This window comes from Salmo salar, chromosome ssa25, assembly GCF_905237065.1.
Source record: "Salmo salar chromosome ssa25, Ssal_v3.1, whole genome shotgun sequence".
NCBI classification, from domain to species: domain Eukaryota; kingdom Metazoa; phylum Chordata; class Actinopteri; order Salmoniformes; family Salmonidae; genus Salmo; species Salmo salar.
Window position 1 is genome coordinate 53,069,892 of NC_059466.1, and position 20,316 is coordinate 53,090,207.

Genomic DNA, 20,316 nt, shown 5'->3' on the forward strand with positions numbered 1-20,316 from the left:
TCCTGGCGACACAATATCAACATTACCATCTCTCCTGGAGGACACAATATCAACATTACCATCTCTCCTGAAAGAATCAATATCAACATTACCATCTCTCCTGGAGGAATCAATATCAACATTACCATCTCTCCTGGAGGAGACAATATCAACATTACCATATCTCCTGGAGAACACAATACCAACATTACCATCTCTCCTGGAGGACACAATATCAACATTACCATCTCTCCTGGAGAACATAATATCATCATTACCATCTCTCCTGGAGGACACAATATCAACATTACCATCTCTCCTGGAGGACACAATATCAACATTACCATCTCTCCTGGAGGACACAATATCAACATTACCATCTCTCCTGGAGAACACAATATCAACATTACCATCTCTCCTGGAGAACACAATATCAACATTACCATCTCTCCTGGAGAACACAATATCAACATTACCATCTCTCCTGGAGGACACAATATCAACATTACCATCTCTCCTGGAGGACACAATATCAACATTACCATCTCTCCTGGAGGACACAATATCAACATTACCATCTCTCCTGGAGAACACAATATCAACATTACCATCTCTCCTGGAGAACACAATATCAACATTACCATCTCTACTGGAGAACACAATATCAACATTACCATCTCTCCTGGAGGACACAATATCAACATTACCATCTCTCCTGGAGGACACAATATCAACATTACCATCTCTCCTGGAGGACACAATATCAACATTACCATCTCTCCTGGAGGACACAATATCAACATTACCATCTCTCCTGGAGGACAAAATATCAACATTACCATCTCTCCTGGAGGACACAATATCAACATTACCATCTCTCCTGGAGAACACAATATCAACATTACCATCTCTCCTGGAGAACACAATATCAACATTACCATCTCTCCTGGAGAACACAATATAAACATTACCATCTCTACTGGAGAACACAATATCAACATTACCATCTCTCCTGGAGGACACAATATCAAAATTACCATCTCTCCTGGAGGACACAATATCAACATTACCATCTCTCCTGCAGGACACAATATCAACATTACCATCTCTCCTGGAGGACACAATATCAACATTACCATCTCCCCTGGAGAACACAATATCAACATTTGTATTTGTATTTATTATTGTTCCCCATTAGTTCCTGGGGTTTATTATGGATCCCCATTAGTTCCTGCCAAGGCAGCAGCTACTCTTCCTGGGGTTTATTATGGATCCCCATTAGTTCCTGCCAAGGCAGCAGTTACTCTTCCTGGGGTTTAATATGGATCCCCATTAGTTCCTGCCAAGGCAGCAGCTACTCTTCCTGGGGTTTATTATGGATCCCCGTTAGTTCCTGCCAAGGAAGCGGCTACTCTTCCTGGGGTTTATTATGGATCCCCGTTAGTTCCTGCCAAGGCAGCGGCTACTCTTCCTGGGGTTTATTATGGATCCCCGTTACTTCCTGTCAAGGCAGCGGCTACTCTTCCTGGGGTTTATTATGGATCCCCGTTAGTTCCTGCCAAGGCAGCGGCTACTCTTCCTGTGGTTTATTATGGATCCCTATTAGTTCCTGCCAAGGCAGCAGCTACTCTTCCTGGGGTTTATTATGGATCCCCATTAGTTCCTGCCAAGGCCGCAGCTACTCTTCCTGGGGTTTATTATGGATCCCCATTAGTTCCTGCCAAGGCCGCAGCTACTCTTCCTGGGGTTTATTATGGATCCCCATTAGTTCCTGCCAAGGCGGCAGCTACTCTCCCTGGGGTTTATTATGGATCCCCATTAGTTCCTGCCAAGGCGGCAGCTACTCTCCCTGGGGTTTATTATGGATCCCCATTAGTTCCTGTCAAGGCGGCAGCTACTCTTCCTGGGGTTTGTTATGGATCCCCATTAGTTCCTGCCAAGGCGGCAGCTACTCTTCCTGGGGTTTGTTATGGATCCCCATTAGTTCCTGCCAAGGCGGCAGCTACTCTTCCTGGGGGTTTGTTATGGATCCCCATTAGTTCCTGCCAAGGCGGCAGCTACTCTTCCTGGGGTTTGTTATGGATCCCCATTAGTTCCTGCCAAGGCGGCAGCTACTCTTCCTGGGGTTTGTTATGGATCCCCATTAGTTCCTGCCAAGGCGGCAGCTACTCTTCCTGGGGTTTGTTATGGATCCCCATTAGTTCCTGCCAAGGCAGCAGCTGCTCTTCCTGGGGTTTATTATGGATCCCCATTAGTTCCTGCCAAGGCAGCAGCTACTCTTCCTGGGGTTTATTATGGATCCCCATTAGTTCCTGTCAAGGAAGCAGCTACTCTTCCTGGGGTTTATTATGGATCCCCATTAGTTCCTGCCAAGGCAGCAGCTACTCTTCCTGGGGTTTATTATGGATCCACATTAGTTCCTGCCAAGGCAGCACCTACTCTTCCTGGGGTTTATTATGGATCCCCATTAGTTCCTGCCAAGGCAGCAGCTACTCTTCCTGGGGTTTATTATGGATCCCCATTAGTTCCTGCCAAGGCAGCAGCTACTCTGCCTGGTGTTTATTATGGATCCCCATTAGTTCCTGCCAAGGCAGCAGCTACTCTTCCTGGGGTTTATTATGGATCCCCATTAGTTCCTGCCAAGGCAGCAGCTACTCTTCCTGGGGTTTATTATGGATCCCCATTAGTTCCTGCCAAGGCAGCAGCTACTCTTCCTGGGGTTTATTATGGATCCCCATTAGTTCCTGTCAAGGCAGCAGCTACTCTTCCTGGGGTTTATTATGGATCCCCATTAGTTCCTGCCAAGGGAGCAGCTACTCTTCATGGGGTTTATTATGGATCCCCATTAGTTCCTGCCAAGGCAGCAGCTACTCTTCCTGGGGTTTATTATGGATCCCCATTAGTTCCTGCCAAGGCAGCAGCTACTCTTCCTGGGGTTTATTATGGATCCACATTAGTTCCTGCCAAGGCAGCAGCTACTCTTCCTGGGATTTATTATGGATCCCCATTAGTTCCTGTCAAGGCAGCAGCTACTCTTCCTGGGGTTTATTATGGATCCCCATTAGTTCCTGCCAAGGCAGCAGCTACTCTTCCTGGGGTTTATTATGGATCCCCATTAGTTCCTGCCAAGGCAGCAGCTACTCTTCCTGGGGTTTATTATGGATCCCCATTAGTTCCTGCCAAGGCAGCAGCTACTCTTCCTGGGGTTTATTATGGATCCACATTAGTTCCTGCCAAGGCAGCAGCTACTCTTCCTGGGGTTTATTATGGATCCCCATTAGTTCCTGCCAAGGCAGCAGCTACTCTTCCTGGGGTTTATTATGGATCCCCATTAGTTCCTGCCAAGGCAGCAGCTACTCTTCCTGGGGTTTATTATGGATCCCCATTAGTTCCTGCCAAGGCAGCAGCTACTCTTCCTGGGGTTTATTATGGATCCCCATTAGTTCCTGCCAAGGCAGCAGCTACTCTTCCTGGGGTTTATTATGGATCCCCATTAGTTCCTGCCAAGGCAGCAGCTACTCTTCCTGGGGTTTATTATGGATCCCCATTAGTTCCTGCCAAGGCAGCAGCTACTCTTCCTGGGGTTTATTATGGATCCCCATTAGTTCCTGCCAAGGCAGCAGCTACTCTTCCTGGGGTTTATTATGGATCCCCATTAGTTCCTGCCAAGGCAGCAGCTACTCTTCCTGGGGTTTATTATGGATCCCCATTAGTTCCTGCCAAGGCAGCAGCTACTCTTCCTGGGGTTTATTATGGATCCCCATTAGTTCCTGTCAAGGCAGCAGCTACTCTTCCTGGGGTTTATTATGGATCCCCATTAGTTCCTGCCAAGGCAGCAGCTACTCTTCCTGGGGTTTATTATGGATCCCCATTAGCTCCTGCCAAGGCAGCAGCTACTCTTCCTGGGGTTTATTATGGATCCCCATTAGTTCCTGCCAAGGCAGCAGCTACTCTTCCTGGGGTTTATTATGGACCCCCATTAGTTCCTGCCAAGGCAGCAGCTACTCTTCCTGGGGTTTATTATGGATCCCATTAGTTCCTGCCAAGGCAGCAGCTACTCTTCCTGGGGTTTATTATGGATCCACATTAGTTCCTGCCAAGGCAGCAGCTACTCTTCCTGGGGTTTATTATGGATCCACATTAGTTCCTGCCAAGGCAGCAGCTACTCTTCCTGGGGTTTATTATGGATCCCCATTAGTTCCTGCCAAGGCAGCAGCTACTCTTCCTGGGGTTTATTATGGATCCCATTAGTTCCTGCCAAGGCAGCAGCTACTCTTCCTGGGGTTTATTATGGATCCCCATTAGTTCCTGCCAAGGCAGCAGCTACTCTTTCCGGGGTTTATTATGGATCCCCATTAGTTCCTGCCAAGGCAGCAGCTACTCTTCCTGGGGTTTATTATGGATCCCCATTAGTTCCTGCCAAGGCAGCAGCTACTCTTCCTGGGGTCCAGTGAAATTAAGGCAGTTTATTACCATTTAAAAACATTACAACACATTAACAGATTTCACAACACACTGTGTGTCCTCAGGCCCCTACTCCACCACTACCACATATCTACAGTACTAAATCCATGTGTGTGTGTGTGTGTGTGTGTGTGTGTGTGTGTGTGTGTGTGTGTGTGTGTGTGTGTGTTTGTGTTGCTTCACAGTCCCCGCTGTTCCCTACGGTGTTTTTTTTTAATCATATGTTACTGCTGGCATCAGTTGCTCGATGTGGAATAGAGTTCCATGTAGTCATGGCTCTATGTAGTACTGTGCGCCTCCCATAGTCTGTTCTGGACTTGGGGACTGTGAAGAGACCTCTGGTGGCATGTCTTGTGGGGTATGGATGGGTGTCTGAGCTGTGTGCCAGTAGTTTAGACAGACCTCTGGTGGCATGTCAGGTGGGGTATGGATGGGGTGTCTGAGCTGTGTGCCAGTAGTTTAAACAGACCTCTGGTGGCATGTCTTGTGGGGTATGGATGGGTGTCTGAGCTGTGTGCCAGTAGTTTAGACAGACCTCTGGTGGCATGTCTTGTGGGGTATGGATGGGTGTCTGAGCTGTGTGCCAGTAGTTTAAACAGACCTCTGGTGGCATGTCTTGTGGGGTATGGATGGGTGTCTGAGCTGTGTGCCAGTAGTTTAGACAGACCTCTGGTGGCATGTCTTGTGGGGTATGTATGGGGTGTCTGAGCTGTGTGCCAGTAGTTTAGACAGACCTCTGGTGGCATGTCAGGTGGGGTATGGATGGGTGTCTGAGCTGTGTGCCAGTAGTTTAAACAGACCTCTGGTGGCATGTCTTGTGGGGTATGGATGGGTGTCTGAGCTGTGTGCTAGTACAGCTTGGTGCATTCAACATGTCAATACCTCTCACAAATACAAGTAGTGATGAAGTCATTCTCTCCTCCACTTTGAGCCAGGAGAGATTGACATGCATATTATTAATATCAGCTCTCTGTGTACATCCAAGTGCCCTGTTCTGAGACAATTGCAATTTTCCTAAGTCCTTTTTTGTGGTACCTGACCACACGACTGAACAGTAGTCCAGGTGCAGCTAAACTCGGGCCTGTAGGACCTGCCTTGTTGATAGTGTTGTTAAGAAGGTAGAAACTAGGGCCTGTAGGACCTGCCTTGTTGATAGTGTTGTTAAGAAGGTAGAAACTAGGGCCTGTAGGACCTGCCTTGTTGATAGTGTTGTTAAGAAGGTAGAAACTAGGGCCTGTAGGACCTGCCTTGTTGATAGTGTTGTTAAGAAGGTAGAAACTAGGGCCTGTAGGACCTGCCTTGTTGATAGTGTTGTTAAGAAGTTAGAAACTAGGGCCTGTAGGACCTGCCTTGTTGATAGTGTTGTTAAGAAGGTAGAAACTAGGGCCTGTAGGACCTGCCTTGTTGATAGTGTTGTTAAGAAGGTAGAAACTAGGGCCTGTAGGACCTGCCTTGTTGATAGTGTTGTTAAGAAGGTAGAAACTAGGGCCTGTAGGACCTGCCTTGTTGATAGTGTTGTTAAGAAGGTAGAAACTAGGGCCTGTAGGATCTGCCTTGTTGATAGTGCTGTTAAGAAGGTAGGAACTAGGGCCTGTAGGACCTGCCTTGTTGATAGTGTTGTTAAGAAGGTAGAAACTAGGGCCTGTAGGACCTGCCTTGTTGATAGTGTTGTTAAGAAGGTAGAAACTAGGGCCTGTAGGACCTGCCTTGTTGATAGTGTTGTTAAGAAGGTAGAAACTAGGGCCTGTAGGACCTGCCTTGTTGATAGTGTTGTTAAGAAGGTAGAAACTAGGGCCTGTAGGACCTGCCTTGTTGATAGTGTTGTTAAGAAGGTTGAAACTAGGGCCTGTAGGACCTGCCTTGTTGATAGTGCTGTTAAGAAGGTAGAAACTAGGGCCTGTAGGATCTGCCTTGTTGATAGTGTTGTTTAGAAGGCAGAGCAGAGCTTTATTATGGACAGACTTCTCCCCATCTTAGCTACTGTTGTATCATTATGTTTTGACCATGACAGTTTACAATCTAGTGTTACTCCAAGCAGTTTAGTCACCTCAACTTGCTCAATTTCCACATTATTTATGACAAGATTTAGTTGAGGTTTAGGGTTTAGTGAATTTTCTGTCCCAAATACAATGCTTTTAGTTTTAGAAATATTGAGAGCTAACTTATTCCTTGCCACCCACTCTGAAACTAACTGCAGCTCCTTGTTGAGTGTTGCAGTCATTTCAGTCGCTGACGTGTGTAGTGTTGAGTCATCCGCATACATAGACACACTGGCTTTACTCAAAGTTAGTGGCATGTCCAATAGTAAAAATTGAAAGAGCAAGGGGCCTAAACAGCTTCCCTGGGGAATTCCTGATTCTACCTGTATTATATTTGAGAGGCTTCCATTAAAGAACACCCTCTGTGTTCTGTTAGACAGGTTACTCTTTATCCACATTATAGCAGGGGTGTAAAGCCATAACACATACGTTTTTCCAGCAGTAGACTATGATCGATAATGTCAGAAGATTCACTGAAGTCTAACAAGACAGCCCCCACAATCATTTTATGATTGCTCGGCTATTTGAGCCAGTAAAGGGGGCTTTACTATTCTTAGGTAGCGGATTGACTTTAGCTTCCCTCCAGGCCTGAGGGCAACACACTCTCAAGTAGGCTTAAATTGAAGATGTGGCAAATAGGAGTGGCAATATCGTCCGCTATTATCCTCAGTAATTTTCCATCCAAGTTGTCAGACCTCAGTGGATTGTCATTGTCGAAACAGAATCATTTTTCACCTCTTCTACGCTGACTTTAAGGAATTTAAAATGACAATTCTTGTCTTTCATAATTTGGTCAGATATACTTGGATGTGTAGTGTCAGTGTTTGTTGCTGGCATGTTGCTAGTCTTGCCAATGAAAAAAAATCATTAAAGTAATTGGTAATATCACTGGGTTTTGTGATGAATGAGCCATCAGATTCAATGAATGATGGAGCTGAGTTGGCTTTTTTTCCCCAAAATGTCATTCTTTAAATAATGTATCTTTGCTTCATAGTATAGGTTATTTTTATTTAGTCATGTGACTTCTTAATTTGCAGTACGTTTGCCAATCAGTTGGGCAGCCAGACTCATCATCTCTCATTGGAGGACACAATACCACCACCACCACCACCACTATCTCTCCTGGAGGACACAATACCACCACCACCACCACCACTATCTCTCCTGGAGGACACAATATCACCACCACCACCACCACCACCACTATCTCTCCTGGAGGACACAATACCACCACCACCACCACCACCATCTCTCCTGGAGGACACAATACCACCACCACCACCACCACCACCATCATCTCTCCTGGAGGACACAATACCACCACCACCATCTCTCCTGGAGGACACAATATCACCACCACCACCACCACCATCTCTCCTGGAGGACACAATACCACCACCACCACCACCACCATCATCTCTCCTGGAGGACACAATACCACCACCACCATCTCTCCTGGAGGACACAATACCACCACCACCATCTCTCCTGGAGGACACAATACCATCACCACCACCATCTCTCCTGGAGGACACAATACCATCACCACCACCATCTCTCCTGGAGGACACAATATCACCACCACCATCTCTCCTGGAGGACACAATATCACCACCACCACCATCATCTCTCCTGGAGGACACAATACCATCACCACCACCACCACCACCACCATCTCTCCTGGAGGACACAATACCATCACCACCACCATCATCTCTCCTGGAGGACACAATACCACCACCACCATCTCTCCTGGAGGACACAATATCACCACCACCACCATCTCTCCTGGAGGACACAATATCACCACCACCATCATCTCTCCTGGAGGACACAATATCACCACCACCACCATCTCTCCTGGAGGACACAATACCATCACCACCACCATCATCTCTCCTGGAGGACACAATATCACCACCACCACCATCTCTCCTGGAGGACACAATATCACCACCACCACCATCTCTCCTGGAGGACACAATATCACCACCACCATCATCTCTCCTGGAGGACACAATACCATCACCACCACCATCATCTCTCCTGGAGGACACAATATCACCACCACCATCATCTCTCCTGGAGGACACAATACCACCACCACCACCATCTCTCCTGGAGGACACAATATCACCACCACCATCTCTCCTGGCGGACACAATATCACCACCACCACCACCATCATCTCTCCTGGAGGACACAATATCACCACCACCATCATCTCTCCTGGAGGACACAATATCACCACCACCACCATCTCTCCTGGAGGACACAATATCACCACCACCATCTCTCCTGGAGGACACAATATCACCACCACCATCATCTCTCCTGGAGGACACAATATCACCACCACCATCATCTCTCCTGGAGGACAAAATATCACCACCACCACCATCTCTCCTGGAGGACACAATATCACCACCACCATCATCTCTCCTGGAGGACAAAATATCACCACCACCATCATCTCTCCTGGAGGACACAATACCATCACCACCACCATCATCTCTCCTGGAGGACACAATACCACCACCACCATCTCTCCTGGAGGACACAATACCACCACCATCTCTCCTGGAGGACACAATATCACCACCATCATCTCTCCTGGAGGACACAATATCACCACCATCATCTCTCCTGGAGGACACAATACCATCACCACCATCATCTCTCCTGGAGGACACAATATCACCACCACCATCATCTCTCCTGGAGGACACAATATCACCACCACCACCATCTCTCCTGGAGGACACAATATCACCACCATCATCTCTCCTGGAGGACAAAATATCACCACCACCACCATCTCTCCTGGAGGACACAATATCACCACCACCATCATCTCTCCTGGAGGACACAATATCACCACCACCACCACCACCACCACCACCATCTCTCCTGGAGGACACAATATCACCACCACCACCACCACCACCACCACCACCACCATCTCTCCTGGAGGACACAATATCACCACCACCACCACCATCATCTCTCCTGGAGGACAAAATATCACCACCACCATCATCTCTCCTGGAGGACACAATATCACCACCACCACCACCATCATCTCTCCTGGAGGACAAAATATCACCATCATCTCTCCCGGAGGACACAATATCACCACCACCATCACCATCTCTCCTGGAGGACACAATATCACCACCACCACCACCATCATCTCTCCTGGAGGACAAAATATCACCATCATCTCTCCCGGAGGACACAATATCACCACCACCATCACCATCTCTCCTGGAGGACACAATATCACCACCACCATCTCTCCTGGAGGACAAAATATCACCACCACCATCATCTCTCCTGGAGGATAAAATATCACCACCACCATCACCATCTCTCCTGGAGGACACAATATCACCACCACCACCACCATCATCTCTCCTGGAGGACAAAATATCACCATCATCTCTCCTGGAGGACACAATATCACCACCACCATCACCATCTCTCCTGGAGGACACAATATCACCACCACCATCATCTCTCCTGGAGGACACAATATCACCACCACCACCACCACCACCATCATCTCTCCTGGAGGACACAATACCACCACCACCACCACCACCATCATCTCTCCTGGAGGACACAATATCACCACCACCATCATCTCTCCTGGAGGACACAATATCACCACCACCACCACCACCACCACCATCATCTCTCCTGGAGGACACATCATCATAAGACACTGTTGAATGCTCCCGCAGTATCTGGAGTTCGAAAGGTCAGGGGTTAGGGGCTATTACCTGGGAAGAGGTCAGTACACCTCATGAAGGTCTCCCAGTAGATCAGACCCAGGGCGTACATGTCCACCTGCTTCAGAGCCGACTCGCAGTCCCTCAGGTTCACCGCCCCTTCCAGAACCTCTGGGGCCATGTAGCGGACTGTACCCACCTGGAGAGAGACAGAACCAGAATTAGAGTTAAACTGGGTTTAAATTCTGTCCATCTTAGAGCTGTGGTAGTACTTTCATTATTAGCTATTAAAGAGGGTGCTGGCTGAGGGTGGTTTACAGTTGAGCCCAGTCAGTGGAGTTGACCCACTCACCTCACTGATGGCAGCGTTCTCCTCCTCTCCAGGCCTGACCACCTGGGGTTAGAGGTTAGAGGTCAGGGACTCACCTCACTGATGGCAGCGTTCTCCTCCTCTCCAGGCCTGACCACCTGGGGTTAGAGGTTAGAGGTTAAAGGTCAGGGACTCACCTCACTGATGGCAGCGTTCTCTTCCTCTCCAGGCCTGACCACCTGGGGTTAGAGGTTAGGGTTAGAGGTTAAAGGTCAGGGACTCACCTCGCTGATGGCAGCGTTCTCCTCCTCTCCAGGCCTGACCACCTGGGGTTAGAGGTTAGAGGTTAAAGGTCAGGGACTCACCTCACTGATGGCAGCGTTCTCCTCCTCTCCAGGCCTGACCACCTGGGGTTAGAGGTTAGAGGTTAGAGGTCAGGGACTCACCTCACTGATGGCAGCGTTCTCCTCCTCTCCAGGCCTGACCACCTGGGGTTAGAGGTTAGAGGTTAGAGGTTAGGGACTCACCTCGCTGATGGCAGCGTTCTCCTCCTCTCCAGGCCTGACCACCTGGGGTTAGAGGTTAGAGGTCAGGGACTCACCTCACTGATGGCAGCGTTCTCCTCCTCTCCAGGCCTGACCACCTGGGGTTAGAGGTTAGAGGTCAGGGACTCACCTCACTGATGGCAGCGTTCTCCTCCTCTCCAGGCCTGACCACCTGGGGTTAGAGGTTAGAGGTCAGGGACTCACCTCACTGATGGCAGCGTTCTCCTCCTCTCCAGGCCTGACCAGTCTGTTCCCTGTCAGCTTCATGGACAGACCAAAGTCACTGATCACACACGTCCCATCGTTCTTTACTAGAACATTCCTGCTGTTCAGGTCTCTGTGAGATACGGCTGGCTTGTAGATGTCTGGGAGAGAGGGAAGAGAGGGAGAGAGGACGGGAGGGAGGGAGGGAGGGAGGGAGGACGGGGAGGGAGGGAGGGAGGGAGGGAGAGGAGAGAGAGGATGGGATGAGGGAGAGGGGATGGGAGGGAGGAGAGATGGGAGGGAGAGGGGAGAGAGAGAGGGGGGAGGGGAGAGAGGAGAGAGAGAGAGGGGAGAGAGGAGAACAGAGAGGGGGGAGAGGGGGAGAGAGGAGAAGAGAGAGGGGGAGAGGGGGAGAGAGGGAGGGGAGGGAGGGGGAGAGAGAGAGAGAGAAAAGGCCCATTAGTCTGTGCATGTCACCATGATTGCTTAAAGATCATTGCTGGATAACACAGTTACTGTAGAAACTATGGTTGAACTGTAACACAGTAATACTATATATAAGGTACTATGGTTGAACTGTAACACAGTAATACTATATATAAGGTACTATGGTTAAACTGTAACACAGTAATACTATATATAAGGTACTATGGTTAAACTGTAACACAGTAATACTATATATAAGGTACTATGGTTGAACTGTAACACAGTAATACTATATATAAGGTACTATGGTTGAACTGTAACACAGTAATACTATATATAAGGTACTATGGTTGAACTGTAACACAGTAATACTATATATAAGGTACTATGGTTGAACTGTAACACAGTAATACTATATATAAGGTACTATAGTTGAAGTGTAATATTTCATTATATAACAGTTAATACTTCTTGGGTATGACACCACAAGCTTAGCACATCTGTATTTGGGGAGTTTCTCCCATTCTACTCTCCAGATCCTCTCAAGCTCTGTCAGGTTGGATGGGGAGTATCGCTGCACAGCTATTTTCAGGTCTCTCCAGAGATGTTCAAATCGGGTTCAAGTCCGGGCTCTGGCCGGGCCACTCAAGGACATTTAGAGACTTGTCCTGAAGCCACTCCTGCGTTGTTCTTGGCTGTGTGCTTAGGGTCTTTGCCTCGATCCTGACTAGTCTCCCAGTCCCTGCCGCTGAAAAACATCCCCACAGCATGATGCTGCCACCACCATGCTTCACCGTTGGGATGGTGCCAGGTTTCTTCCAGATGTGACGCTTGGCATTCAGGCCATAGAGTTCAATCTTGGTTTCATCAGACCAGACAATCTTGTTTCTCACGGTCTGAGAGTCCTTTAGGTGCCTTTTGGCAAACTCCAAGCGGGCTGTCATGTGCCTTTACCTGAGGAGTGGCTTCCGTCTGGGTACTCTACCATAAAGGCCTGATTGGTGGAGGACTCCAATCAAGTTGTAGAAACATCTCAAGGATGATCAATGGAAACAGGAAGCACCTGAGCTCAATTACGAGTCTCAAATCAAAGGGTCTGAAATCTTATGTAAATAAGGTATCTTTAATTTTTTTTTATACCTTTGCAAAAATGTCTAAAAACCTGTTTTTCCTTTGTCATTATGGGGTATTGTGTGTAGATTGCTCAGGGACAATTTATATTTAATCCATTTGAGAAATAAGGCTGTAAAGTAACAAAAATGTGGAAGAAGTCAAGGGGTCTGAATACTTTCCGAAGGCGCTGTATAGACATTCAAATCAAATGTTATGCTATAGTGTATAATGTATAATACATGGCGCATTTGGAAAAGATACCTAGGACTCAATAGGTCTTCCCTGTTAAAAAACAAACAAAATAAAGCCATTGAAACAGTAGCCTATTTCTCAAATGTTCTTATGGTTTTCATTGTCCGGTTAGCCGCATTCGCACGTAGGCTACCGCCTTAGGCGCATTGCTGCACTAATAATGTTAAGAAATAATAGTTTATCAACATTTTAAGATAAACCGTTTTGATCTGTTGCATCAAACTCATTACTTTTTAATGTAGGAGCCTAGGAATGAATTGGGATCTATCGTCCCACGACTGTTCCAGAGTCTGTTTGGGATTTTTTCTTCTTCGACAAGACATTTTACATTTTACGTCATTTAGCAGACGCTCTTATCCAGAGCGACTTACAAATTGGAATTTGAAGACCAATAGGTAAACTTTATACTATGGGGGGATAGTAGATTGACAGGCTTATATGCGGCATGTCCATAAGGCTAACGGAAGCTAAGTTTCCCTAAGTAAATTGAATTTTAAAAAATGGCCAAAATTAGCCTACTCATGTCTATACAGAAAGAAAGAAATTCATTCAAAATTGACTACTAAAGCATTGGCCACAGAGGATCATTAGCTTCCCCTAGACTTAAAAATATTAATAAATTGTTGATTGTTTTAAATCACATCGCCTACAGTCGGAAAGAAAAGGCAGCCCGCGACAAATACCAAATAGAGGATTATTGAGTTGCGACTGTCAGTGAAAAGTTTAGGCCCAGACAGGTATATCGCAATATATCCAAAATTCAATTGTGGGGAGAAAAAAATATATTTTGGAAAGTAAAATGGTCATTTTCTAGTAAAGAAAAGAAAACGTAAAGACTCTAATCTGTCTTAGTAATCAAAATGCTCAACTTAATTGAACAAACAACAGTAGGCCTATCTTTTATTGGCACCAGTGGAGAGCATCGGTCATTATCATTGTTGGCTCAGTGCCACTTGAACAACAACTTCCTCCTCCAGTTTATTATTCTACTTGTGTCTCCCCTTCTCATAGGCTTATTAAATGGACACTGTTTTTATTGGTCTGTTGGTCAGTGTGTGTAGAGTAAGCTACTCTGTCATTTGTCCAAGTAAAAAAATGATTCTGCTAATGTCTCCTATTCCCTAAGTTGCATCCTATTCCCTACATAACATCCTATTCCCTACATTGCATCCTATTCCCTACATAACATCCTATTCCCTACGTAGCATCCTATTCCCTACATAACATCCTATTCCCTACATAACATCCTATACCCTACGTAGCATCCTATTCCCTACGTAGCATCCTATTCCCTACATAACATCCTATTCCCTACATAACATCCTATTCCCTATGTAGCATCCTATTCCCTACGTAGCATCCTATTCCCTACGTAACATCCTATTCCCTACGTAGCATCCTATTCCCTACATAGCATCCTATTCCCTACATAACATCTTATTCCCTACGTAGCATCCTATTCCCTACGTAGCATCCTATTCCCTACATAACATCCTATTCCCTACGTTGCATCCTATTCCCTACATAACATCCTATTCCCTACGTTGCATCCTATTCCCTTCGTAGCATCCTATTCCCTACATATCATCCTATTCCCTACATTGCATCCTATTCCCTGCGTAGCATCCTATTCCCTACATAACATCCTATTCCCTACGTAGCATCCTATTCCCTACGTAGCATCCTATTCCCCTACATAACATCCTATTCCCTACGTTGCATCCTATTCCCTACATAACATCCTATTCCCTACGTTGCATCCTATTCCCTACGTAGCATCCTATTCCCTACATAACATCCTATTCCCTACGTTGCATCCTATTCCCTACGTAGCATCCTATTCCCCTACATAGCATCCTATTCCCTACATAACATCTTATTCCCTACGTAGCATCCTATTCCCTACGTAGCATCCTATTCCCTACATAACATCCTATTCCCTACGTTTGCATCCTATTCCCTACATAACATCCTATTCCCTACGTTGCATCCTATTCCCTACATAGCATCAATACTCCCTACATAACATCCTATTCCCTACGTTGCATCCTATTCCCTACATAACATCCTATTCCCTACGTTGCATCCTATTCCATACGTAGCATCCTATTCCCTACATAACATCCTATTCCCTACATAACATCCTGTTCCCTACGTAGCATCCTATTCCCTACATAGCATCCTATTCCCTACATAGAGCCCATAGGGAACTGGTAAAAAAGGAGTACACTATGTAGGGAATAGAATGTTATGTACGGAATAGGATGCATGTAGGGAACAGGATGCTACGTAGGGAATAGGATGTTATGTAGGGAATAGGATGTTATGTAGGGAATAGGATGCTATGTAGGGAACAGGATGCTACGTAGGGAATAGGATGTTATGTAGGGAATAGGATGTTATGTAGGGAATAGGATGCTATGTAGGGAACAGGATGCTACGTAGGGAATAGGATGTTATGTAGGGAATAGGATGATACGTAGGGAATAGGATGCTACGTAGGGAATAGGATGTTATGTAGGGAATAGGATGTTATGTAGGGAATAGGATGATAAACCAACAGCAAGCCTACAGATCCAGTCGCACTGGCTTTGTATCAGGGTCCTAGTCCTAGTTACATGGTCTATAACCTGACTCATTATGTCTAGGGGTCCTAGCTACATGGTCTATAACCTGACTCATTATGTCTAGGGGTCCTAGTCCTAGCTACATGGTCTGTAACCTGACTCATTATGTCTAGGGGTCCTAGCTACATGGTCTGTAACCTGACTCATTATGTCTAGGGGTCCTAGTCCTAGCTACATGGTCTATAACCTGACTCATTATGTCTAGGTGTCCTAGTCCTAGCTACATGGTCTGTAACCTGACTCATTATGTCTAGGGGTCCTAGTCCTAGTTACATGGTCTATAACCTGACTCATTATGTCTAGGGGTCCTAGCTACATGGTCTGTAACCTGACTCATTATGTCTAGGGGTCCTAGCTACATGGTCTGTAACCTGACTCATTATGTCTTGGGGTCCTAGCTACATGGTCTATAACCTGACTCATTATGTCTAGGGGTCCTAGCTACATGGTCTGTAACCTGACTCATTATGTCTAGGAGTCCTAGCTACATGGTCTATAACCTGACTCATTATGTCTAGGGGTCCTAGCTACATGGTCTGTAACCTGACTCATTATGTCTAGGGGTCCTAGTCCTAGCTACATGGTCTGTAACCTGACTCATTATGTCTAGGGGTCCTAGCTACATGGTCTGTAACCTGACTCATTATGTCTAGGGGTCTTAGCTACATGGTCTGTAACCTGACTCATTATGTCTAGGGGTCCTAGTCCTAGCTACATGGTCTGTAACCTGACTCATTATGTCTAGGGGTCCTAGCTACATGGTCTGTAACCTGACTCATTATGTCTAGGGGTCCTAGTCCTAGCTACATGGTCTGTAACCTGACTCATTATGTCTAGGGGTCCTAGCTACATGGTCTGTAACCTGACTCATTATGTCTAGGGGTCCTAGCTACATGGTCTATAACCTGACTCATTATGTCTAGGGGTCCTAGTCCTAGCTACATGGTCTGGAACCTGACTCATTATGTCTAGGGGTCCTAGTCCTAGCTACATGGTCTATAACCTGACTCATTATGTCTAGGAGTCCTAGTCCTAGCTACATGGTCTGTAACCTGACTCATTATGTTTAGGAGTCCTAGCTACATGGTCTATAACCTGACTCATTATGTCTAGGGGTCCTAGCTACATGGTCTGTAACCTGACTCATTATGTCTAGGGGTCCTAGCTACATGGTCTATAACCTGACTCATTATGCCTAGGGGTCCTAGTTACATGGTCTGTAACCTGACTCATTATGTCTAGGGGTCCTAGTCCTAGCTACATGGTCTGTAACCTGACTCATTATGTCTAGGGGTCCTAGCTACATGGTCTGTAACCTGACTCATTATGTCTAGGGGTCCTAGCTACATGGTCTATAACCTGACTCATTATGCCTAGGGGTCCTAGTTACATGGTCTGTAACCTGACTCATTATGTCTAGGAGTCCTAGCTACATGGTCTGTAACCTGACTCATTATGTCTAGGGGTCCTAGCTACATGGTCTGTAACCTGACTCATTATGTCTAGGGGTCCTAGCTACATGGTCTATAACCTGACTCATTATGTCTAGGGGTCCTAGTCCTAGCTACATGATCTGTAACCTGACTCATTATGTCTAGGGGTCCTAGCTACATGGTCTGTAACCTGACTCATTATGTCTAGGGGTCCTAGCTACATGGTCTATAACCTGACTCATTATGTCTAGGGGTCCTAGCTACATGGTCTGTAACCTGACTCATTATGTCTAGGGGTCCTAGTCCTAGCTACATGGTCTATAACCTGACTCATTATGTCTAGGGGTCCTAGCTACATGGTCTGTAACCTGACTCATTATGTCTAGGGGTCCTAGTCCTAGCTACATGGTCTGTAACCTGACTCATTATGTCTAGGGGTCCTAGCTACATGGTCTGTAACCTGACTCATTATGTCTAGGGGTCCTAGTCCTAGCTACATGGTCTGTAACCTGACTCATTATGTCTAGGGGTCCTAGCTACATGGTCTATAACCTGACTCATTATGTCTAGGGGTCCTAGTCCTAGCTACATGGTCTGTAACCTGACTCATTATGTCTAGGGGTCCTAGCTACATGGTCTATAACCTGACTCATTATGTCTAGGGGTCCTAGCTACATGGTCTGTAACCTGACTCATTATGTCTAGGGGTCCTAGCTACATGGTCTGTAACCTGACTCATTATGTCTAGGGGTCCTAGCTACATGGTCTGTAACCTGACTCATTATGTCTTGGGGTCCTAGCTACATGGTCTATAACCTGACTCATTATGTCTAGGGGTCCTAGCTACATGGTCTGTAACCTGACTCATTATGTCTAGGGGTCCTAGCTACATGGTCTGTAACCTGACTCATTATGTCTAGGGGTCCTAGTCCTAGCTACATGGTCTGTAACCTGACTCATTATGTCTAGGAGTCCTAGCTACATGGTCTGTAACCTGACTCATTATGTCTAGGGGTCCTAGTTACATGGTCTGTAACCTGACTCATTATGTCTAGGGGTCCTAGTTACATGGTCTATAACCTGACTCATTATGTCTAGGGGTCCTAGCTACATGGTCTGTAACCTGACTCATTATGTCTAGGGGTCCTAGTCCTAGTTACATGGTCTATAACGTGACTCATTATGTCTAGGGGTCCTAGCTACATGGTCTGTAACCTGACTCATTATGTCTAGGAGTCCTAGCTACATGGTCTATAACCTGACTCATTATGTCTAGGGGTCCTAGCTACATGGTCTGTAACCTGACTCATTATGTCTAGGGGTCCTCGCTACATGGTCTATAACCTGACTCATTATGTCTAGGGGTCCTAGTCCTAGTTACATGGTCTGTAACCTGACTCATTATGTCTAGGGGTCCTAGCTACATGGTCTGTAACCTGACTCATTATGTCTAGGGGTCCTAGTCCTAGCTACATGGTCTGTAACCTGACTCATTATGTCTAGGGGTCCTAGCTACATGGTCTGTAACCTGACTCATTATGTCTAGGGGTCCTAGCTACATGGTCTGTAACCTGACTCATTATGTCTAGGGGTCCTAGCTACATGGTCTGTAACCTGACTCATTATGTCTAGGGGTCCTAGCTACATGGTCTGTAACCTGACTCATTATGTCTAGGGGTCCTAGTCCTAGCTACATGGTCTATAACCTGACTCATTATGTCTAGGGGTCCCAGCAACATGGTCTGTAACCTGACTCATTATGTCTAGGGATCCTAGTCCTAGCTACATGGTCTGTAACCTGACTCATTATGTCTAGGGGTCCTAGCTACATGGTCTGTAACCTGACTCATTATGTCTAGGGGTCCTAGTCCTAGCTACATGGTCTATAACCTGACTCATTATGTCTAGGGGTCCTAGTTACATGGTCTGTAACCTGACTCATTATGTCTAGGAGTCCTAGTTACATGGTCTATAACCTGACTCATTATGTCTAGGGGTCCTAGCTACATAGTCTGTAACCTGACTCATTATGTCTAGGGGTCCTAGCTACATGGTCTATAACCTGACTCATTATGTCTAGGGGTCCTAGTCCTAGCTACATGGTCTGTAACCTGACTCATTATGTCTAGGGGTCTTAGCTACATGGTCTGTACCCTGACTCATTATGTCTAGGGGTCCTAGTCCTAGTTACATGGTCTGTAACCTGACTCATTATGTCTAGGGGTCCTAGCTACATGGTCTGTAACCTGACTCATTATGTCTAGGGGTCCTAGTCCTAGCTACATGGTCTGTAACCTGACTCATTATGTCTAGGGGTCCTAGCTACATGGTCTATAACCTGACTCATTATGTCTAGGGGTCCTAGCTACATGGTCTGTAACCTGACTCATTATGTCTAGGGGTCCTAGCTACATGGTATGTAACCTGACTCATTATGTCTAGGGGTCCTAGTCCTAGCTACATGGTCTATAACCTGACTCATTATGTCTAGGGGTCTTAGCTACATGGTCTGTAACCTGACTCATTATGTCTATGGGGTCCTTGTCCTAGTTACATGGTCTATAACCTGACTCATTATGTCTAGGGGTCCTAGTCCTAGCTACATGGTCTGTAACCTGACTCATTATGTCTAGGGGTCCTAGTTACATAGTTTGTAACCTGACTCATTATGTCTAGGGGTCCTAGTCCTAGCTACATGGTCTATAACCTGACTCATTATGTCTAGGGGTCCTAGTCCTAGCTACATGGTCTATAACCTGACTCATTATGTCTAGGGGTCCTAGTCCTAGCTACATGGTCTATAACCTGACTCATTATGTCTAGGGGTCCTAGTTACATAGTTTGTAACCTGACTCATTATGTCTAGGGGTCCTAGTCCTAGCTACATGGTCTGTAACCTGACTCATTATGTCTAGGGGTCCTAGCTACATGGTCTATAACCTGACTCATTATGTCTAGGGGTCCTAGCTACATAGTCTGTAACCTGACTCATTATGTCTAGGGGTCCTAGTCCTAGCTACATGGTCTGTAACCTGACTCATTATGTCTAGGGGTCCTAGCTACGCGGTCTGTAACCTGACTCATTATGTCTAGGGGTCCTAGCTACATGGTCTATAACCTGACTCATTATGTCTAGGGGTCCTAGTCCTAGTTACATGGTCTGTAACCTGACTCATTATGTCTAGGGGTC

The 20,316-nt window shown here is 46.3% G+C and overlaps 1 protein-coding gene across 1 annotated transcript in view; it reads right to left on the minus strand.

The window, feature by feature from the left end:
- Positions 1 to 20,316, minus strand: part of LOC106590760 (bone morphogenetic protein receptor type-2-like) — a 148,790-nt gene that overhangs the window by 25,906 nt on the left and 102,568 nt on the right. Inside the window, 2 exon segments of the mRNA XM_045707457.1 lie at positions 10,268 to 10,415; positions 11,276 to 11,436. Of these exon segments, the coding sequence (XP_045563413.1) occupies positions 10,268 to 10,415; positions 11,276 to 11,436 (309 nt within the window).